General features: G+C 46.8%; 1 protein-coding gene across 4 annotated transcripts in view; it reads right to left on the bottom strand.

Moving 5' to 3' along the window:
• VWA7 (von Willebrand factor A domain containing 7) overlaps window positions 1-24,191 on the bottom strand; it is a 255,716-nt gene that overhangs the window by 55,925 nt on the left and 175,600 nt on the right. For all 4 annotated transcript variants that reach the window (XM_069635146.1, XM_069635145.1, XM_069635143.1 and 1 more), the window contains exons 8-10: window positions 19,031-19,143; window positions 17,126-17,242; window positions 11,271-11,474 (exon numbers count right to left, since the gene is read on the bottom strand). In XM_069635146.1, coding sequence (XP_069491247.1) covers window positions 11,271-11,474; window positions 17,126-17,242; window positions 19,031-19,143 — 434 coding nt within the window. The remainder of the gene's footprint in view (window positions 1-11,270; window positions 11,475-17,125; window positions 17,243-19,030; window positions 19,144-24,191) is intronic.

Genomic DNA, 24,191 nt, shown 5'->3' with positions numbered 1-24,191 from the left:
GTACTATGGATATTACGAATTTCATTTGTTTGGATTAAATTCAATCTGAATCTTAGGAATTCACTTCTCTACCTAGCATCAGAAAAGTGCCGCAAATAGGGGAGCACAACGCCACTCGGTTTATCTATTACCGAAAAAGATTTAAATAGCTGTTGATCACTAAAGTTTTCTTTAGAGTGGATACAATCTATTCTCATTAATGATTTTTTAACTTTCATTGGATTTCGAATCAAGATCTCTTCTGTCATATTAAACCTATCCAAAATCCTATGAGATTTGTTCTTCAAAACCCTCAAAGTCTAGCTATTGCCTAATTTTAAATGAACACCTATAGCCACATACAGTGAGTTCTTTATAGGAACAATGAGCAATCTATAAAGTGAGATTATCCTCCAATCCAGATAAACTCTTAAGGATTGGAGACCGAGCTCCTACGACCATAGGTAGGGATAGAGGAAAATTCAAAACCTTCTTCCACAGAAGACCCTCAATTCTTGTCCAATTGATTTTCCAGGCACATGGCTCGATATCAACACCATATAAAATAGAAGGGATGACCTTACCCTTATAAAATCTTATCAGGGGTAACCGGAAAATCTACAAAATCAATGCAAGATTCTTTTCATTTGACACGTAAATTGGGCTTACTTTGCCTTCCACAATAATATCCCAGGATCTTATAGAGCGATTAGCTCTTATATGAAAACCCAAATAGGTATGATCCATTGTTTCTGGTAGCATTTGACCTTCTAGCTTCAACCTATATTCAGAGATTCTCTTTTTAGGATTACAAAAGACCAAGATGTTAGTATTCTTTGGATTAATTTGGAGGTCATTTAAATGTGTATCTGGTTTGTTATAAATATTTATCCATGAGGAAGGCAGGATCAAAGTACAATGTGATATATAAAGAACAAGAACATTGCACAGACAAAAAACTAGCAGAAAAACAAGGAGGGAAAATATCAGAGATGAATTCAAGTAAAATAATGAAATTAGCTCATTTCACAATATTTCACTTAGCATAGCATCACCTTGTAGCTTGAAACTCAGCAATTCTGCCCCCCATAGTAAGACAGATATTTCATTCGATTATCATCCTTTCAGTGGTATAGACCAGCCATTGCTTTCCCATTTTTCAGAATCAAAACTCTATGACAAGTGGTGGCTACTGTGACAAAGTCCCATTATTCAGCCAAAGGTAGTGGGTTCAGGAGACTATGGGTATTCACAAGAACTCCTTGCCCTTTCCCAGGCCTGCACATTTACAAAGGCCCTGGGACCCCAGGTAAGTATAAGGAACAGTGGGTGATCTTGCCATTTCCCTCATGGTCAGTGAGCCCAGTCTGCGAGCGACTAGCGCAGAGGAGTTGGATGTTTTTGCCTGCAGTACACAACAATGTCTGTAAGACTCCTTAGCCATACGCTGAGATAAGAAGTTGGGAGAGGACATTGGAAGGCTGGCTCATGAACCACAAGGAGACAGTGTTAGGGGCTGCAGAGAGGCCGGCCGATACATAGTGCACCACCATGACAAGGTCAGGCAGGCAGGAGGATTGCTCTGCCTGACCTCAAAATAGCTGCACTGTTTTTGTAAACTCTGGCCGCAGAGCTGTGGCCTCATTAAAACAAATCAATACTTGACACACGGGGGACAGGAAGGTATTACCTTGGGGGTAGCTTCTGTTAGGTCACCTGACACTTTGGCATGGTTGCTTTCATCCAACGGGTCTGCGAGGTCCTCTGGAAAACCTTCAACAGGATTGCAGACTATGCTTGTTTCTCCTGAAACTATTGGGGTTTTGGTCTGCTGAAACCCTCGGGGTTCTGATCTTCTTCCACAGAGGCTAGTTACCATTCTGAAGAATGCTAACTTTCCAGTAACAGGCCCTCCTGGGACTTTGGCTGTCATCACTGTTCCCTTTGTCTGAGTGATAGTCAGTGGAGTAGTTTGGAACGTGCTTGTCTTCCTTTGCAGTGGTTAATTTATCACCAGCACTGGATCACCTGGACAGATGGTGGGCTCTTTGGAGTATGCTTTCCACTCATTGGGACCTTGTTTTTCGGATACTAATCTACGGCTCCTCCATGCGGCCTGGTGGGGATTTAGAAGTCAGTATGTGGAGACAATCACTTGGTCAGAGGGCATCAAGGAGCAGAAGGGCCACATCCCATGGACGAGTGGTGCAATGCCCAATAGTTTCTAAACAACCAGTACAGCTCTAGCTCCAAACTGTGTACCTCCTCCTGCACAGATCTTCTTCCGGATCCTCATTAATCACTCCGCTAGCAAGGCGTGACGCTAGCATGATTCACCTCCAAGAGGTCCAGATATGCTTGGAATGCCCATCTATTCTGCGTCATCGTTGTCGGGCTCAAGCACCTTATGTTTCTAAGATTTTCTCCAGTTTCCAAATCGCAGATTTCACCTGCTAGGAAAGACTTCGCCTCACGTTAAGAGACCTTCAATATTTTTTGGCTGACTTCTCTGGTGTCTGGATTTTATTTTTGTGTTAATGTGGATATATTTAAACCTATGTAACTAATTTTGTAAATGTGCTGTGCTAATATCCCATAAAGCTACCAGGACAGAGGTATTTTTTACAGCTTTTCTTTCCCTACATAAGTGCCCTCAGCATGATTGGATGGCAGCCAGCCAAAACTTTGAATCCTGCACTGTAGGTGATTGGACGGCTGGAGTTATACCTGTGGGGATCCCAAGCCATTCTTTAGTTGTCACTGGCCCTGTTCCAGAGGAGAAAGACAACCAACAGGGATGTTGAGGACTCTTCTGGAAGATGTTCTGCTGCCATACTGTCCCCCCAAACGGTAAACTCTCTACTGACCAGAGGGAACTTCTTGTATGAGTTTACGCTCCTTGACCATGCTGGAAAGGTCAGGCCGCCATTCCAGACAGCCTTCTTGTGCTCCCCTGAAGCTTCTTGGAGAGAGAATACTTTCATCCTGAGTGTAAGATCCTGCTCTACCTGACATGTGAGTGGTGTTGTGTCCTGCCCACCCCAAGACTTGCTAAGTCATGGTACACCCTACCTCGCACCCATGAAGCTGCTCTTCATCATCAGACAATCGTGCTGCCTCTGATGACACCTTTGTCTCCCAGGGAGTAGAGTGCAACCTGCTTCTGGGCGGCCTGCCTGCTGTCCTGTCTGCCTCTTTGTCTGTTGCTTCAAGTGGGCCTTCTGCTATTAAAAATGGAGACCAGTTCCGGTGCAAAGTCAGACCCAACCCTGACACCTAAATTAACCTTTGCACCTGCAAATCTGGGACCTTCCCCGCAGCATCCATCAGCCCTCAAAGTCTTCCCTGACTTCTCTGACCCCCCATTCGTTGGTTGTTGCCATTTTCAAGGCGTTTATGCAGTGATTGTAGTGTTTCTTCAAGGTCACCCCACCCAGACTGCAACCATTTTCTTCAGGGGGCTGGTGGGCCACCTCCGCAGCCATCCCTTCCTGGTTTGCTGTTTTCTGAACCTGGGCCTAGATCTCTTCTGGCGGGTCCCTAACACTGCCCAGCACGGTGGTTGCCATAGTCTTAGGTTCAGGGTCCTGCACGTTAGTTAGCTACCAACATTGTCATTACAACCACACGCTGACTAGGGTGGGTGTTTTATTCATCCAAATGGGCAAAGCTTTTCCAACTTTTGAAATAGCCCAAAAAGTACTCTAAACCGTTTCTTACCTGCGATATTGCAATGAGCACTCGTTCAGGTGATTGAAAAGGAGTTTCTGGGACATTAGGGCTTATGACAGGTTGGCGGGTGCAGTAATAACATGCCAGTATTTACGTATACCGGCATATTACCGTACTGGCCATCTACGGGTTGGTAATACCAGCGCCTGTAATACCGGCGCCTGTAATACTAGCAAAATTCCACCATGCAGTCCAATGGGATTGCATGAAATGGGGATTTACACTGACTACCGCCACTTGTAATCCAGCGGTAATACTGCTGGACAAGGTGGCAGTAACAGTAATTCCATCTCGTGGTATCTTGGCGGATTTACCGCCGAGATACCACCAAACCTGCAATGAGCCCCATTGTCCTTAATTTGAATTACTAACCTTTTATTTTACAGATTGTGTATGTATTTTTCAAACATATTTTCACTTTAAAACGTGCAACTAGCAGCCAACAGTATAATATCTTTTGCAACGACGAGTCCGGCGGCAGCCTGCTGGTTTTACCGGCATGGCTACCGCCGGACTTGTAATGAGGCCCATGTTTGTTACCTTGTTTTTAAAGTGTCTTGTATGTATTTCAGATGTCCTTATTGTTTCTGATACCCAATGCTAAGACTTTGTACTTGCCTTTTTGTACAGCCGTTGGTGTGGGCCCCGCTACACGCACAAGCCCCAGCGCACTACCCATGTGTCACCAACCGTCAAAACCCAGGTCTGCTCGTTTTTTGCGCCGTGAAGAATACCACACTGCATATGCTCAGTTGGGACATCTGGGAGGGCATTGTGAAGAGGGACTGCAAGTACTTAATGTACTGGAATCACCATGAAGGTCACTTAATTGGGCCCCCCGCTCAACGTCCATCTCAACTGTTGGGCAGACCAGACTGTGCACACCCAGATACTGGGTGGAGGAGACAGCATATGCCCGACCAGGGTTGACGCAAATAGATTGAGCAAGTCCTACTGGCGAATGGAAGCATCCTTCCTGGGAGAGATTTGTAGAGACTGTTGAGTGACCCAGCTGGCTGCACCGCGATGGAGGCATGCTTCTAAGCCGGAAGCTCACCTACCCTCCTAGCTGAGGTAATGGCAGCTAAGAAGGTAGTCTTCCAAGCATGAAGATCCAGGCTATAAGAGGCTAAAGGCAAAATGGCTTATGCATGGTGGCCGCCAGAAGGGCGTTAAGACCAAGAGTGTTGAGGTAAGCAACGATAGCCAAACGGTAGAGTCTGCAGGACTGAATCTGAATGCCTGTATTGGCAAGGTAAGACAAAGCGGAGAAGATTGTCCAAGAAGGCCGTAGGGGGATTCATGTTTTCAGCCATGACCCAACGGGAAACTCTGAGCCATTTGCCTTTTGTACTGCCTTCTTGTAGACTCTTTTCTCACAGCACAAACACCAGAGATGTTTCTCTCAGAAATCCCCAAACTAGAGCAGGCCAGTTCTTCAGGAACCAAAGGCTTAAGTTCAGCAACAGAAGGCAAGGGTGAAGCATGGCTCCACCTGTTGGATTAGAAGGTCCTGAACTTTGGGAGGAATTTGAAAGCTCCCCTGGAGAAAAAAGCCTGACTGGTGACAAACTGGTTTAATGATGACTGAACTGACGGTTTCCCATTTTTGAGGGGCATGAATGAGTCTGTCCAGGGAATACGCTTTCAAATGTCTTTCTCTGTCTAGATGGGATGCCACAGGGTGAATGTGGTTCAGAAGGCAGGCTGACAGGCCGAAGGAACAGGGTTGTGTTCCTCCGTACAAATAAAAACACCCTGATTTAGCAAAAGGAGAGATAGCACTTATGGACTTTGCAGTCAGTGCAGCAGTTTTGCAGACTTGGAGCACCTCTTCCGTAGATGGTGAAATAGAGTTGACCATTAAAGGGCAGGTCTGACAACTGGCCCTGAATATCAGAAAGAAGTTGTCTTATGTCCTTGCATATAAACAGCAGAAGCCGTATCAGTAAGGTCCTCGATGACCTGCAGCTTTTTCAAAGCAGCCTCTAGACTCTGAGAAAGTCAGAAGAAAAATTCTTCCTGGGTGTCTGGAGTGAGAAATTTGCCAAACTTGTCCAATGCTTCCCAATTTTGAATATTATTTCCAGCAAGACACAAAGCCAATTCTAATTGCAGAAGAGCCTAGGTAAAGTTCTGTCAAAATATCTTGCTTGCAGACAGCAAAACAGTAGCGGTGAAAACACCACAATGAAAATATGTGAAACCCAGCTGTGATCAATTGAACCATACCAAAGGCAGGCACAGAGGGTCCAGGAGTGGAATGGCCGCCACAGCAGCCATGGCGAGGTAGAAGAGAAGAAAGGTGGTATTTCAGCCCTGCGTAAAGGGACCGACGTGTAGACCACTTTATGATGCACGTTTTAGACTACTCTGCAAATCTGCTCAAATGGCTGAAGAAGAAGGTAAATCCCCCGCCGGTGAAAACTGAGGAATGGCGGAAGACTCGCTCATCAATAGGGTACCAAAAAGCTGCTGTGGTAGTACCATAAAATAATCAGAAGAATTAAAAAAAGGGTCACACAAACTCGGCCTGCCTACTTGTAAAGACGGCTGCAGCGTGTGTGCTTCACCTGGGAGCGGAATGAGGCCAATGGTCCTTCCTCTGGTGATGGGAATGTCTCGTAAAAGATGGCTTCGACGGTTTTAGACTCTCTGGTACCAAAGTCGAGGGCCTAGGTACTTTTGGCCCTGGCTTAGTAGTACCAAGACCCTGGAGAGAGATGGACTCAACCTCCAGAAGAAGGGAGCTAGTCTCCACCTTCTTAGGGGATTTATGGTCGCTAGTATCCTTCAGTTGGTCATGCTGGTGCTGGGATAGGTGCCGGTCAGCTCTGCCCTGTATGGAGCCTTCTTCAGCGATGTGATGTATGTTGTGCTTTATAAGTCTCTATACCATCCCACTCTTCTGCGGCACTGCCTGAAAGTTATCTGGAGAGAACAGATCATCTGGTACCGAAGGCCAAGCCGTGAGACTCAGTGCATTTTCACCCAGAGGTACTTGCCAACGTGTACACCCAGAGTGCACTCCTCAACTGGCAGTGGAAGGTCCCTTGGTACCTGAGGGGGAACCTTACCACCTGCACCGAAAGGAATGCTTACTCAGAGACCGGGCCCAATCTTGAACCTCCCCTACTACTAGGATGCACATTCTTACAAACCTCCACAAAGTCTATGGTGACTTGTGGTACCGGAACCTTTCTTGAGTATGGAGCCCAAGTGATACTGTGACCCAAAAAAAGGGAGGTGCACAGAGAATGTTCTTCTCAAATCCAACTGATAGGGTGGACGAACCAGAATTGGGAGGTGGCAGTTTGTGTTGCACGGGTAAAGGCAGGACCTTAAAGTTCTTAAAGTGAAAGCATGCTCTTTTGGAGAAGCTTTTTCTCTTCCAGCATGCAGTGCATGCATACCTAACCAGTTGGGAACGAGGGAGAGCAGGAAACTAGAGAAAGAGGAGGCGTCAGGAAATGGAACCATCTCAACCTCAGGCTGGTCAAGGGATTAGCGCCCTTATTCTTCTTTCTCCTTTTGAGCTCTGGCCCTTGAACATGTCCACCGGCCACAAGCTTAAGAGCTCATCCCTTGCCCATGATGTAAAGTGCTCTACTCCCTTTGCCGTCCTTCCTGTGCATACTTCTGGTCCTCGCCTCTCTCCACCAGTTCTCTATTCACCAACTCTGTTCAGGCTCTCGCTTTCCCCACTCCTTCCTGTCCCTTTTCTCTCTCTCTCCTTTGAAGTCCCTCCTTTTCTTCTTCCCTCCTTTTATGTTTCACCTCCTCCTGTCTCCTATCATCACTCACCCGCTCACCTTCTCCTCCTTTTTTTCAATTTCACTCTGTCACTCTGCTCATAGCTCTCCCTCCTCTTGTATGCACCTTTCTCACCACTCACCTTGCTCTGTTTTCTGCAACAGTCTCTGCCCCATTCCACTTCGAGCTGTCCCCACTTGTATACTGTACTTGAGGGTGTAATGGTGCTTGTGATCAGGAGGCTTACAGAAGCTGTGCATTCATTAGGAGTGGGCCTTTTGATTGGCGGGGAACTGAGCAAACTTTAATTTTGCTCTGTGTTCTACTTGTTCTGCAAGCCACCTTGTGGTTCACTGCACTGAGTGGATGCAAAGACTGTCCACTATCTTGGAGGCAGTCAGCCCTTTTGTCTACTGCTACTGCATTCCCCTGTCTGTGCAATTGCCTACCTCCTGCAATCACCAAGAGTTCCCCTGTACTGGTGTGGGTCTGACTTGCAATGCATCATGCTAGCTAAGTTGGCGCATCGTCTCCATACGCTGCCACAAAGCCTACACTGAAGGTAACATGCAGGTCACGGAACCATGTGGCGATGGGCTTGTGAACACAAATGTCCATGTCCCACATGTTTCTCTGCTCTACCTGCATGTCGTTTGTCAGGAACCATGGAAAGGGTCTCAGGCTGTGTGTGATCACCTGCCTGCTGCCTGTGGGGTCATTCTATTGTATTGTATTGTATTGTATAAAGATTTATAAAGCGTGGCAAAGACCCGAAGGTGTCAAGGCGCTAATGGCAGCGAACCACCAGAAAGGGAGAAGCAAGCGGCAGGATCAGAAACAGACAGGTCTTTAGATGCTTACAAAAAACAGATAGTGCCTGAATGTTCCTAACGTGCAGCAGAAGAGCATTCCACAGCGTCGGAGCCAACACCGAAAAGGATCTGTCTCCTGCACGAGAGCGACGGAAGCGGGGAACAGACAACAGAAGCTGGTCGGTCGACAGAGGACTCTCTTAGGTTGATAAAAAGACAACTTCGACTGGAGGAACATAGCGCTCAAGGAGTGGATGGCACGATGGACCATACAGAGAATCTTAAACTTCACCCGAGTCCTGACAGGGAGCCAATGGATACGCCAAAGTAGGTCCTGAGAGTGGGCTAGTCTAGGGGCGCAGAGAACCAGCCTGGGCGCCGCATTCTGGAGGATCTGAAGTCAATGGAGCAGAACCTCTGGCTGGCCCAGATGCTCCTCGCCTGGTTGGGAAGAAACAGAAGCACCTTCTTCAGTACCCAGAGTTTCGCAAAGCCACTCCGGCAGACCGAGGAGATCTGTGCCTCTCTAGAGCCTGACATCATAATCTTGATTCCAAGAATTTTAACTACAGTGGTAGGTTTGGGACAGGGTCCCAAACAGATGGGCCAATAGTCAGGAGTCCAGCCATTGGATGTCTGGCCGATCACTAGTATCTCAGACTTTTCACCATTCAGCTTAAGCCAGTTTTCGGACATCCAATGGCAGACAGCTGAGAGGAAATCTCTCAGGAGTACTGTAGGGCTTTCCTTAGGGGAGTTGTGATGAAAAAAGATTTGGGTATCTTACGCATATATGAAGAAATGCCCACCGAAGCTGGCTATAAACCTGGCCAAGGCAGCCATGTATAAGTTAAAAAGCAGAGGGGAGAGTGCCGAGCCCTGAGGGACTCTGCAGTCAACCACCATGAGGGGAGAGTTAAAAGGGGGAGAAACACCACTTGGGTACGGCCAGATCGAAAAGAGGAGAACCATTTCAGGGGCATTCCCGAAACACCAGCGTCTGATAGACACTGTAACAGTCTCAGATGGTCGCCGGTATCAAAGGCCGCGGAGAGATCCAGTAAGATAAGAGCACTCGTCTCTCTGCGGTCTAATGCCAGTGCAATGTTGTCATGGAGTGCAACTATAACTGACTCTGTACCCATCCCAGGACGGAAGCCCGTCTGGAAAGGGAGGAGGATATTGTTGGCCTCAAAATAGGGTGAAAGCTGAGAAGTGACAATTGATTCCAGCAATTTGGTCATAGCGGGAAGAAGCGTGATCGGTTGGTAGTTTTCTGCCGCTAAAGGATCTAAACGGGCTTCTTAAGCTGCGGGGAAACAACTGCATGCTTAAGGGATGGGGCAATGAATCCGGTAGTACATGAGTGTAGAAACGCCTCAGTAAGTAGTGGAACCAAATTCAAGGATGGGTCCAGCAAAATATACAAAGGGATAGGATCCATAGGTGAGGCGGATTTAAGTTCAAGAAGCACTTCTGATACCAAACCTTCCGTAATGGTAGCAAAACTAAACGTGCTAGAGCATTTGACAACCAGGCAGTTCAAAGATATAGCAATTTTAGGGTAGATAATTCTCTCAGCACGTATTTTGTCTCTTATAGTAAGGATTTTATTTTGGAAGAAGGAAGCAATAAGATCGCACTGGGATTGAGAGCAAGTGGCCAAAGAGGGAGATTGAGCAGGAGCAGTGAGGTCCTTGGCTACCGCGAAAAGCTCCTTAGAAGAGCACGAGGCATTAAGGATCCGATTGGCATAATGCTGGGTTTTAGCTGTTTTAACAGAATCTGGGTAATAATTCCTTGCTTGTGTGTATGCCAGCTTAGATTCGGGGTTGAATAGTAAGTGACATTTCCGCTCCATGCGACAGCATTTCTGTTTCAGTGACCTCAAATCTGAAGAATACCAGGGGGCTGAGGGTAGACAGCGCATGGGGAGGAGCTGCAGAGGGGCTAAAACATCTGCTGAGTCTTTAAGAGCCGCAAACAGAACATTGCCGATATTCAAGCCCTTATTTATGTTATGTTGAGTTGCATCAATAACAGCATGAGAGATACACCACAAGAAAGTAAACAGTGCATTCTGGAGAAGCCTGCAATTTAGTAAGAAGCTATTTGCAGGGAAGATTGTGTACAAAAGGTACAGGCTGGCAGTTATAAAGTTTCTCCACTATCAGCGTAGTGCCACCTCCAGACTTGGGAGGTGGTCGATCAAGTTGCACTATATCGTAATTTGCTGGCATAAGCTGAACAATGTCAGGGCCAGAGTGTGCATTAAACCATGTTTTGGTAATGCAGAACACATTGGGCGCATGTGTTTCTAAAATAAATCTAAGGTCATCCCGGGGCGCAACTGCAGAGCGGCCATTGACCATAAGAGCGTTTAGCACAGAAAGCAAACCAATAGCCTTCTGAGAAGCACAAGCAGAGAGAATAGTAGTAAGAGAGCGTGGAAATCCCTGAGGCCATGACAAGTTAATCGGTGCCAAGGCTGTGAGTGTGCTACGTGAATAGGAGATATGGTCTTGGGTATGGGCAAGGCCAGCATCATCAAGAGCCTGGACTTGGCACGGATGAGCAGAGACAGGCTTGCCTTAAGCGCGCCTTTGGCACGCTGACGGCATGCCCGCTGCGCCCGTCCGCTGTGTGGGTGATTGTTCCAGCACATAAAAGCCGAGCGGGATGAAAGTGAGGCAAGAAGTCACACACCCCCCCGAGAAAACGAAACAGGACTAGCCGACTCATGTCGTCCTTATAACATAATCACTTAGCGATTGCACAAAATAAGTACTGTCAACTTAAAAACAATGTTATCATGGCAGAGCATGCAGCACTCCTTGGCCCCCAGGATTTCCCTGTCCTCACCCCCTATCCTCTCATCTGTGAACTCATCAAACCCCCAAATTGCTCTAGGGAAAATGTGTGCCTTTTACTGAAGGAGTGCATCCTTGACAATGGTGGGTACAGTACTTCATTGGTCGAGGTATTCTTCCTTACCGTGGTGGAGTTGGTGGCATCTTCAATGATGGTGGAGACATCCTTGATGTTCTCATTGTTGGTGAAAACTATCTGGCCACCGGAATTTTGGGCCAAGCTGGCATACAGGTCAAACCGGTTGGCAGGCAGCAGCTCTCGGCGGCCTCGGCCACGGCTACTGCCCACCATGCTCCGAGAGGGGTCCTCTGTGATAAGGAAAGTGACCTGGTGGGGGGAAAAAGAGGGAGAGGATGAGAAGGAGCGACAGTGAGAAATGTAAAAGAGAGGTAGTGGATGGATCAATAGTCACGAGACCACCCCCTGATGCAACTACCACATCACATCTACAGCTAACCACTAGATCATATGTGAACTTAGCCACTATACCCCCTTCTCAACCTAGCCACCAGATCACATGTGAACTTGGCCACTAGACCACCTTCTCAACCTAGCCGCCAGATCACATGTGAATTTAGCCACTATACCCCCTTCTCAATTTAGCAACTAGATCACATGTGAACTTAGCCACTAGACCCCCTTCTCAACTTAGCCACTAGACTCTTAACTTAGCCACTAGATCACATGTGAACTTAGCCACTAGACCCCCGTCTCAATGTATCCACTAGATCACATGTGAACTTAGCCACTAGACCCCCTTCTCAACTTAGCCACTAGATCACATGTGAACTTAGCCAATAGACCCCGTTCTCAATTTAGCCACTAGATCACACGTGAACTTAGCCAGTAGACCCCGTTCTGAACTTAGCCACTAGATCACATGTGAATTTAGCGTAGATCACATGTGAACTTAGCCACTAGATCACATGTGAATTTAGCATAGATCACATGTGAACTTAGCCACTAGATCACATGTGAATTTAGCGTAGATCACATGTGAACTTAGCCACTAGATCACATGTGAACTTAGCCACTATACCCCCTTCTCAACCTAGCCACCAGATCACATGTGAATTTAGCCACTATACCCCCTTCTCAATTTAGCAACTAGATCACATGTGAACTTAGCCACTAGACCCCCGTCTCAATGTATCCACTAGATCACATGTGAACTTAGCCACTAGACCCCCTTCTCAACTTAGCCACTAGATCACATGTGAACCTAGCCACTAGACCCCTTTCTCAACGTATCCACTAGCTCACATGTGAACTTAGCCAATAGACCCTGTTCTGAACTTAGCCACAAGATCACATGTGAATTTAGCGTAGATCACATGTGAACTTAGCCACTAGACCCCATTCTCAACATAGCCACTAGACCAGATCTGCACTTAAACCAAGATGTATACAAATATGTTATAGAAAAACTCCTCATGCATTGTATTGTCTGTTATTATCTGTTTTCATTATCTCATATATCACTTCTACACCTATTGTGCATTGTGTCATCATGACTGCCTCTGTTTTCCTTGGTCTGTTTTTCCCCTCGCTGGTCTTTTCCAGCATAGATGGATCACACGGAGCGCAGTGAGTACAGCCTCCAGTTTGTGTGCGTGCTGTGTGTAAGGTTGCATGAAACTGCCACAGTCTTCATTGTAGTGCATGCCCAGGAAGACTTGAGTAATGACTTAAGAAGAGGCGAGGGGGTAATTAGTGTAAGAATCTGTGGCTGTCGTCAGCAGGTGCACAGCAGGGTTTGGTGGTCCAGCACAGGGAAGTCAGTGGAATAGCTTTCCAAAAACCCAAACGCTGTCGTCTTTCATGCACTGGATACAAAACTACATCTTTACCAACTCCAAGAATCGGTGAGGGTTTTTCCGAAGCCTTAGATCTAGACGTTCTGCAGCCAGAAACAGGGATTCTAAACACTTTGGGAGCTAGCTATGCTCAAATCTTGTCTGAGAATCCATATAGGCTATCGTAATGCTGCAAGCTATGCAGCCACATTCAACACCAGGATGACGTAACATCCAATGACACCTGGTCTGAGCGCTGAGACTTCCCATATCCGGACTAGGAGCACAGGTGATTCCCATCTGGCTGGGTTAAGGGTCAGGCTTTAGATTCAGTGTACAAGCTCATCCTTTGCATCTGGCTGGGCTAAGGGTGTGCTTGCTAGAGCCAGGCTTTAGATTCAGTGTGCAAGCTCATCCTTTGCATCTGGCTGGGCTAAGGGTGTGCTTGCTAGAGCCAGGCTTTAGATTCAGTGTGCAAGTTCATCCTTTGCATCTGGCTGGGTTAAGGGTGTGCTTGCTAGAGCCAGGCTTTAGATTCAGCGTGCAAGCTCATCCTTTGCATCTGGCTGGGTTAAGGGTGTGCTTGCTAGAGCCAGGCTTTAGATTCAGCGTGCAAGCTCATCCTTTGCATCTGGCTGGGCTAAGGGTGTGCTTGCTAGAGCCAGGCTTTAGATTCAGCGTGCAAGTTCATCCTTTGCATCTGGCTGGGTTAAGGGTGTGCTTGCTAGAGCCAGGCTTTAGATTCAGCGTGCAAGCTCATCCTTTGCATCTGGCTGGGCTAAGGGTGTGCTTGGTAGAGCCAGGCTTTAGATTCAGCGTGCAAGCTCATCCTTTGCATCTGGCTGGGCTAAGGTTGTGCTTGCTAGAGCGAGGCTTTAGATTCAGCGTGCAAGTTCATCCTTTGCATCTGGCTGGGCTTAGGGCGTGCTTGCTAGAGCCAGGCTTTAGATTCAGCGTGCAAGTTCATCCTTTGCATCTGGCTGGGCTTAGGGCGTGCTTGCTAGAGCCAGGCATTAGATTCAGTGTGCAAGTTCATCCTTTGCATCTGGCTGGGTTAAGGGTGTGCTTGCTAGAGCCAGGCTTTAGATTCAGTGTGCAAGTTCATCCTTTGCATCTGGCTGGGCTAAGGGTGTGCTTGCTAGAGCCAGGCTTTAGATTCAGTGTGCAAGTTCATCCTTTGCATCTGGCTGGGTTAAGGGTGTGCTTGCTAGAGCCAGGCTTTAGATTCAGCGTGCAAGCTCATCCTTTGCATCTGGCTGGGCTTAGGGCGTGCTTGCTAGAGCCAGGCTTTAGATTCAGCGTGCAAGTTCATCCTTTGCATCTGGCTGGGCTAAGGGCGTGCTTGCTAGAGCCAGGCTTTAGATTCAGCGTGCAAGTTCATCCTTTGCATCTGGCTGGGCTAAGGGCGTGCTTGCTAGAGCCAGGCTTTAGATTCAGCGTGCAAGCTCATCCTTTGCATCTGGCTGGGCTTAGGGCGTGCTTGCTAGAGCCAGGCTTTAGATTCAGCGTGCAAGTTCATCCTTTGCATCTGGCTGGGCTAAGGGCGTGCTTGCTAGAGCCAGGCTTTAGATTCAGCGTGCAAGTTCATCCTTTGCATCTGGCTGGGTTAAGGGCGTGCTTGCTAGAGCCAGGCTTTAGATTTAGCGTGCAAGCTCATACTTTGCATCTGGCTGGGTTAAGGGTGTGCTTGCTAGAGCCAGGCTTTAGATTTAGCGTGCAAGCTCATCCTTTGCATCGGGCTGGGTTAAGGGTGTGCTTGCTAGAGCCAGGCTTTAGATTTAGCGTGCAAGCTCATCCTTTGCATCTGGCTGGGTTAAGGGTGTGCTTGCTAGAGCCAGGCTTTAGATTTAGCGTGCAAGCTCATCCTTTGCATCTGGCTGGGCTAAGGGTGTGCTTGCTAGAGCCAGGCTTTAGATTTAGCGTGCAAGCTCATCCTTTGCATCTGGCTGGGCTAAGGGTGTGCTTGCTAGAGCCAGGCTTTAGATTTAGCGTGCAGGCTCATCCTTTGCATCTTGCTGGGCTAAGGGTGTGCTTGCTAGAGCCAGGCTTTAGATTTAGCGTGCAAGCTCATCCTTTGCATCTGGCTGGGTTAAGAGTGCCAACATGCCTACTTGTTGTTAAGCCCAGCACTCTCAACCAATGCCTCCGTCATCTTCTTCCACCTTTTGGTTGGTAGGGATGGCCATGTAGGGTCATCCTATTTCCTGGGTTCTGGACAAAGGCCACAAAGAAAGCTATTGCATGAATGGAATCAAGTTTAGGCTGAACAGTTGTCTGCCAGATACCGTAATCGACCTTCTTGAAAGTAAGTTGGCTGGCCATACCGGATTGAATGGCTGTCAAACTTTGTATGTTTCACTGCATGCCATTGGGGGGCCGGGGATACACACAGACCTGTGGTTGTGTATGGCTAGTGGATGGGGATTCTGAGCCATTCGTAAGTCCACCACTGGCCCTGATGACTTAGTGAGCACCGAAAGGGACAGTTAGGATTCCTCTGGAAACTGCACTGCTGTCATCCTGTCCCCAGCTCATTGTAGGTCCTCTAAGCTGCATATACAGTCTTCAAGACACCACATTACCGCTGCAAGGCCCTTCAATGATATGTGGGTATCCCTCCTCCGGCCAGTTCATCCAACCTGGATCTGAATCTATTCTGCCAGGTTCCCTTTAACTCTCCAGCTGAGTGGGTCCTGGAACCCGTACATAGAACTTACCTAATGTATCGTTATAACTAGGTCTTGCCTATTGGATTTCTCCCATTCTGTTCTATAAACTAAAGTTTCCTACTCTAAAAACTGTGTACCCACTAATTACCTTTCTGTAATATTTCGCTGTGCATTTGTGTGAATGTTTGGGTCTTTGATCTGAATTTTGACCATAGGCCTTATATTTATAAAGGTTGCGTCTGTATATATAACGCCAGCATCTCCCACTTTACAACTCTACCTGGTGCTTAACCTGGAATCTACAACTGCAACTGTATTACTTGTGTTTTAAGTGTCTTATGCATCCCTTTTGGACACAGTAATATAATAATATCTAGTTTTATATCGCGCTACAAGCCTACAGCCACCGGAGCGCTGAGATAACAGTTGATATTATTATCCCACAGCGTAGTATTGCCTGGTGCTCAATTTATCGACCTCGGAAGGATGAAAGGCTGAGTTGGCCCTGCATCAGCAGGCTGCACAAAGATGTCATAAAAGGGGCACTCAGCTTGTTGTAATAACTTGGTGGACCAGATGTGGTCTTGCGTTTACATAATGAACATGATGTGATGGCAAGCAAAGCACATTTCAGGATACAAAGGTAAAAAGAATAGATTTAAAATGTTAGGTTTGCTGGTTAAGTTCGCAATAATATGTGCTGTGCGTCAATGCAGATGCATGAGTGATCCTGCATGCCAGCTGAGAAATAGCGAAAGTACGAGATAAAACTGTGTGCAGAGGTAGGGGGAGTCCTAGGCAGGTGCAGAAAGAAAGCTGAGGTCACGAAACAAACACAAAATAATCAAAATGGGGGAGCGGAGAAAAGGAAAGGATGGAAAGAGGCATTTATCAGAAAATAGGTAGGGGTGCTGACAAGTGAATGGCCAGAAAAACATGCTATCCCCCTTTTATGTTTACAGTAGCAATAAGGCAATTATCAAAAATTAAATCAAGTATGCAAAATTAATCATAGTATTATTAACTTTGGCGCTATCTTCAAACAGAAATGGTAAAACTCTGGCAAATGTGTGTTTTATTCTGTTTTACTGCTGCCCTGGTGCAGGGGCTTGTACACAGCGCTGCCCCCCTCTTGCAAAGGTCCAAAAAATAACGAACTAGTAGGATTCTTACTGGCTCTGCTCTGCAAAGTCGCCTTTGTGTTTTTCGCCCTTTGCCTCCTCGTGAGAAATGAATCCTCGGGCAGTGGCACGCAGCCTTACACAAACCTTGCTCCCCTCACAGACAGAAAGAAAGTTAAGAGTGAAAAGAAGAAGAATGGAGACACAAGAGAAAAAGAATGGAGATAGGGTCATAAGGGGAAGAAAAGAAAAAGAATGTGGAGGGTAAGAAAAGAAAAAAGGTTCAGAGGGAGAAAGAGGGAGAAATTGGCATTGTTTTCCACTATGAACCATGCCACATACGTTTGCAGGCTGAGGCGGCGCCTCCACTAATAAAGCAGAACAAGCAGTACCTTAGCTTTCCGCTCCTGGATCAGGGACTCCACAGCCTTCTTCAGCTCGGCATCTTTGGCAGAAGCATCTGTAAAGACGAATATCTCTGAATGCGGCGGGGTGTTCATCAGCGCCAGCTGCGAAAAACAGGGTCCCCAAAAGAGGTTACAAGAGGATAAAACACAGGGCATGGTCAGTGTGCCAAAGAACTCTGCATGCAGAGAGGCTTGGAGCGGGTACTGTTCTAGCACCTCACTGGTAGGCCCCTGTGTCATCAAGGGTGTGCTAGCAAGAAGGTGAAGGTTACTTACCTGTAATCAGAATTCTGCACCATGGGATCTGCATTATGACCACAAACACAGAATATACCTGCGCATGAGTGCAATCTCGTAACCTCTGTGAAAATGCAGTACGGCTGTCACTGCAGTGCATTGTGGGGCACCCTGATAGCTTGGTTCTCAAAGGCACAGTGAACTGCATTGTTTTTTGCCGATGGATATACAAAAACAGTGATTTTCACTTGCTTTTGGACTCTGTGTATTTAAAGTAAAAACTCAATTAGGATATTGTCTATATTTCCAATTTAAAATATTGCTAGTGAGCTAACTAGGTTTAAGTTCCCATTTTGGAGAATGTGCCTGACGTGCTCGTAGGGCCGTGCTAGTAGTCACCACTGAGCACTCAGTGGTATGAGGGCTGACTGCACTCATGCGTGTTGGTCAGTGTTTTCTATATTGACACAGCGCCTTATGTGTGTGAGTTGATGCGACACTTGCAAGGGGGATAGATAGCCTCTCCTGCCTCTTGCCCGTGGTTGGCATAGCGCAGGGTCTGGTTCACTGGAAATTCCTCAGAAGTTAGTAGTAAGCCTGACCCCACGATCTGCTGGCATGATCTTTGCTGCTCAACTGAGGTCTCTGACTTTTATTTTCTTGTTTTATCCTTTTATATTTCCTCCACTGAAGTGAGCCACACAACCCAATTTATAAAAACACCTCCTCTGAGATCACAGAAAGAGTTGGGGAAGAACCGGAGACAGTGCATAGGGGAGTCAGAGGATGATGGAAAGGAAGAGTGCTGCTCTGGGTGCAATGTGAGTGTTACAAGGTCAAATGTGAGTGCAGTGGAGTGCAATATGAGAGCATTGGGTTGCAATGTGCGTGTTACGGGGTGAACAGTGAGTGCGGATGACTGCCGCCTGAGGGCAGAGGGGGTACAATGTGAATGCAGGGGGACTTCCATCGTTTGCAAGTTCTCATGGGGAATGTATCTTTTCAACTGCATATTACAACAGATGCTTCGTCCAATTTCTCCACACACGTTAACATTGGATTGTATACCTTAGACGAGAGAGGATTCTCTGTTCATTTGTGTGGGTACATCTAGAGTATAAACATTTTGTATATAATGAGGTGGGCTATGCCCCCTGGCGCCTTCGGCGCTCACCCTCCCACCCCCACAGCGACTGCATTGAACTCAGCGGCTTGGTCGTTTCTAGGGATACTCCACCAAGGGCTTGCTTCCTTCACACTGCCCCCTTTGGGGAATTGTAAACTTGGACAGCATACCAGCAAAGTTGGAGGAATGTGGGACGGAAAGACAGCAGACCCATAACTTTAGGGCATACAATTACCCCAATTCAAAGCGTTATGACAATTGAATGGATATAAATACTGAGAAAGAGCACAGCATCCTGTGATGTCAATGGGGCACATATCTAATGCACACAATGACATCAAGAATGTATTTAGATGGAATGGCTCGGACCACACAAAGACGTGATCGAATTCTTGGAGGTAGGGGCCCCTTTGCTATAAGAGATAGGCTGATTGTTGCATTGCAGAAAGCTGGAATGCAGTGTTATTCAAGGCCGGATCTCCAGAAGCAGCGGCAGCACCTGGGAAAGTATCGGTGATAATTCATACCTGTATGGCGGACAGGCTCATCTCCGGCTCATCGCCACCCCCCAGGGGGCTCAGCAGGTTCAGGAAGGTCCAGAACTCGTCAGGGTTCCTGGTCTTGTAGACAGGTCCAAATTCTGGGGCAAAGGAGGAACAGATGCTTGAATGAGGAGAGGAAGGCCGTCAGTTAGGGATGTAGTGAGGCAAATGAGCACATGCATTTCAGGATGTGTGGGACACAAGTTTATGCCCATTTATGACTGTTTGCCAATGCCACTTTCCATGACGACCCCCAAAGCTTGCGATTAACTCCCCCCAACCAAAGCTTTGATGAAATGGAAAATGCATATAGCAAAACCACATTGTCTATGTGAACTTCCAGGAGGCAGCCAGTCTGTTCTTATTTCTACGCTGTCATGCCCCACAGAGGGAAGGGTTGATATGAGATGGATGGGTCTTTCCTAGGCCTGCTATTCTCTACTCACATGCACATTAACATGACAGCAAAGACGTGGTGACCAGACAGGCAATGTGTCCCGGAGAATCAACTTAAAGGCAGTGCTGGAAATGGGGTCATTCTGACAATCTGACAATCTGACAAATATTTCCCCAGGTCCCCGATTCAGGGAAAGGCCATACACATCACAGTCCTCCACTGCATGCCCATAGGACCCCAAAGGAGTAACAGATGTTTTTTCCCTAATATCCAAATCCAGAGTCTATCCAAAACAGTGTTTATATTTCATGGGCACATGCCTTTTGCTGTTAAGGTGAATGTTGTGAAAAATGAAATGAGCACCACCTCAGTGTGCATTATGTACTTGCTGATCCATGCATACAACCCTTTTACCAAAGGTATAGTCACATAAAAATCGGTTGTCATTCTTATGTTTCCAGTATGCTGGTTTAGATCATGCAGCTCAACCTGGAACCCTCATTGGTGCTATTTGCTCCTTCCACTTTCTCAAAGTGGCATTTCTATCTATCTTGGAATTATATCCTCCTTCGTTTGATAAACCTAGCTTCTAAAAAAACACACAAATAAAGCAATGCAACACAACTATCAGAAAACAATGCATATGGTTTTTATAGGTTGTTAATGTGATTTGCTCAAGACAAGCATACTGTTTTTATTCCAACTATTGTGTATACTTGAGGCAACATTTACATACTAAGTTTTCAAATATTGTTTTAAAAACCCAGTTTACCATGTTATTACAATTAAATAATTTTCTTGTATTAATAACTTCTGTTGTCAATAATACACAACATTGTGACCCTCAAAATGTCCTTCCTTCTCTGAAAGGCTCAACTCAGATGAAAACAGATGATCTGTTGAGTACCAAGGCAATTTTTCATTTTGCATGCTGGCCCCTGATTGGTTGGACGTACTGCTAACGTTACATGTGTACCAGTATACTTTTTTGGGGAAATCTGTTACCTATCACTTGTCTGTTATAAATGTGCCCCGGCTCTGCCCCTCAAACCCACCCCAACACTCAGGCCACTCCTCGAACCCTACAGAAGGGGTTTCCATTTCCAGCACTGCCTGCAGGCCCTCTGGCAGCTGTGGCTATTCACTGCTCCGCTCTCCCTTCTCCAGTTTGCAGTGCCAATGCTGCCATTACAATGAGATCTTTAAAGAAATTGGCAATTAACGATTTGCATAACATATTCCAGGGGATCCAAGGCTTGGCCATGTAGTAGAAGCACCACTGGTGCCTGTTCTTACAGCCCCTAACCGTATGCGTGAGTCTTTGTAGCTTTAAACGACAGATACCACGATCCAGCAACGTCGCGCAATGTGAACGGCCCCATGTCTATGGAAACAGCTGCTAGCTGCTCTCTAGCAACTTCTACCTCCAAGTCTGCTTTTGAAACTTGCATCCAAATGCATCATGGGAAATATGGTTCTGCCATTTCTCATTCATATGAAGACTTGGAAACTATAAGGGTGGAAATCTAAGCACTAGATGGGGGTGGCTGGCCATATTACAAGTGGAGGAAGAAACTTTAATGCTACTGTGAGAAACCTGAGGGTATTCTCACTCCTGAACCCCTTGCCCCTTGGATCCTCTGCACAGGTGGCCATGGAAAGGCCATCGCTACTGGATCCCGACCCAGGGGTGGATAAGTGGGGGAGGATCACCTGGGTGGAGGATGCTTCGGAACTGGAAGTGGGGTGCCCTTGGGCGAGACATGGTATCCCCCTCTCCCTAGTGAAAACCAACCCAACCCCTCCACAACCTTTATGGGCTATTATAAGCCAGCTCCCCTCATTTCTCCACCAATGACACTTGACAGTACTGGGACGAAGAAGAGGCAACTAAGAGAAATGAAGACTATGCTCTTTTACCACTCCAGTACTGGGAAGAGGAAGATGCCTGCTAGGAGTAGTGAAGGTCCAGCATGTCCCTTTAATGAGAGTCAGACAGGACTGAAAAGTCATTTACTGATGCAACCTGTCAAGGGGCTGCAGGTGTATAAATGGAGCCCAACCCAGTGGCAGGGGGAATCGACAGCAGAAGGACTAGGAGGCCGGTGCATGCAGCAGAGGACCGTTCAGCATGGCACAGGAGTGAGGATTCCCTGGAGCGGACCAAGAAAGGTGAAGGGAGCTGTGCTGGAAGGCTGCCCCGTTGCTTTTTTAGCTGAAGTGCTTGTTCCGCTGTGGTGAAGGACCACTGCAGGAGTGTCTAAGGGGAAGAAACCAGAGCACCGGCACTAGAGGAAGAAGGCCATGTGATCCGCACTGCACCCCAAACATCCTAAGCGACCAGTGAGTTTCTGGGGCTTAAGAAACCCGATGCGCGTGTGTGAACTTAAGCATTTTATTAAATACATTGTAGCGGAGTGGGCGCGTACGTCAGAAGGCAAGCTTTCGAAGGTCTCTGAACAGTGAACAGTTCAATTAAAGTGGAACAAACATTTTTGCTTTTTAAGCATACAAGAAAGGAGAATACTTTGTATGAGAGTGGACGTGTGTGGCAAGGAGCATGTTCCCAAAAGACTCTGAACACCGAAGTAAACAATGAAAGCAAAACAAGCAGTTATATTTGTCTACCATTATCTTGCATCGGACTGGTTGTGTGTGATGAGAACCACGTTTTCCAAGGTTTCCGCACATTGAATTATATATTTAAAGGGAAATTAACTTTTATTGAACTCTATATAAAGGGAAAACAAACCTTAAGCCAGAGGTTTAATTATTGAACACCAGATTGAATTAAGACGTTGCTAAACGGAACCCAAAGCTTGACAATTTCCACTTGTGGGAAAACTACAAAATCATTTAGACGATTTCAACCTGTGGGAAAACTACAAAATCAATGGAACTGTGCATTTGAAAACAGCATTAACGTGGAAGATGAAGACATTTTGTGTTTCTTTTGGAATTGTGTTTTGGAGCTTGGTGAAGGGAACCCAGAGTCCTAACTTGGGGAAGGAATCCCTGAGACCTGAGGAGACTTCTTTGCATTGTAATTCTAAATAAGGGGACTTGTAGACGTTACTTGGTTTAACTGTTTTATGCTTGGGGAAGAGAGCTGGAAGACACTCAGGACTTTGTGTTGAACACTGTTTTCTGTTGAATGCTGAAATCCCTACACGTTGTACAGTTATAGTTGTGAGGGCAAGCATAGGTTTTGGACACAGACAGATTCCTAAGTTGAAGACTTTGACTCAGACTCTCCTTAGTTTTATTAAGGTAGGGACATCCCACCTTAGTATAGGGCAAGGTAGGCCTTTTTCCATCCTGGCATTTAAGTTGATAAAAAATAGATTGTTTGAATTTGGAATCTGTTGTCTGTGTCCTTCATGCCTTGACACTGCCTACCGTACTGACTATTGCGCTCAGTCCTTTCACCTCTTCATTTGGACACATGGGGTGTCCTAGTATTGAGCAGAGGTGAAGCAGGAGCCTAGCACTTTAAGAGCTTAGAAACCAGAGACTGATTAGATCCACCCACTCCCAGGATTGACATCTTAATTCGCATCTAGCTCCTGCATTTGAGTTCTCCTCTCTGTATAGGAGAGGAAGGATAGTGCCGCCAGGATTGGGGTGAACCTCAAGGGGTTGGGGTCTAGGTTGCATCTTTGACAGAATACTGGACGACAAGTACATGAGTTACAGCAACTTTACTTACTCCTATGTCCCAGCTCCTTCAGTACCTTCTACTGTGACAAAGTGACAGGGTCAACCCTGAATCCTTTCCCCTGTGTGCCTGAGAGTAGGGCTGATAGGACCTTGATAATCACCCCAAGCCGACCAGCTAAGCATCCTGACTATCATCTGGTGCAAGGCAAAGAATTACCACCAAAGAATGATGGGAGGCCCTCGTGGAATAACCCTGCAGAATTCTCCCAAAAAACCCTACCAGACAGTCCCTCAAAATCACACCCTAGATGTTAGGCGGACCAACCCCAAACTATTTAGAACGATTAGTTGGGAACTACCAGGTCTCAAAGAAACGGGTATTCAGGACTGCATCTCCCAAGATGCATCATGTTTGGAGCTCCAAAGCACAGAGCGGATTCCAGAATGCCTATCAATGATTCATGGTGAGATACACTCTGGGGAAACACCAGCACATTCAGAGAGACCCCTTAGACAATAGGTGTGGATCCTCAAAGGGGAAAATTGAACTCATTCCAACCCCCTTTCCCCTTCCCAGCAGCAGTGCTTGTAAACGAGAATGCCCTTCCCTCTTACCAGAAATAAAATGATTTTTCAGAGGTGGGGACTTTACCAGCGGCTTTCCTGTACCTTAAAGTGGCTTTTCAAACACCAGAAACCCACAAAACAAACGTCTGTGCAGGGAGACAGCCAGGAGGCAAGACCAGTGGAGAGCAGCGGACACACACCAGCTCCTGTGCTTCAAACCAACTGAAAGAAATTCAAAATGGCTTCAAGCCTTTTAAAGACTTTCTTCCCCGGGCTTGAGATAGGAAGCCAAAAGAACCTTGAGCCCCAAAAGAGGGGTGTGATCCAGTGAGAGGGAGAAAAGCCCCTTGAGCCCCAGAAGAGGGGTGTGCCCCAGTTAGGAAGAGGTGAGCCCATGAATCCCAAAGAGGGTTGGGCTGCAGTGAGAAAGAGGAGAGCCCAAGATCTTGGAAGAGGGGTGGGCTTCAGTGAATAAGAGGCGAATCTATGAGCCCGGAACAGGGGTGGACTGCAATGAGAAAG

This window comes from Ambystoma mexicanum, chromosome 13, assembly GCF_040938575.1.
Source record: "Ambystoma mexicanum isolate Mex_15411 chromosome 13, UKY_AmexF1_1, whole genome shotgun sequence".
Lineage (NCBI taxonomy): Eukaryota > Metazoa > Chordata > Amphibia > Caudata > Ambystomatidae > Ambystoma > Ambystoma mexicanum.
Note: the sequence above shows the minus strand (reverse complement) of the source record. Positions and strands in the feature narration are given on the sequence as shown.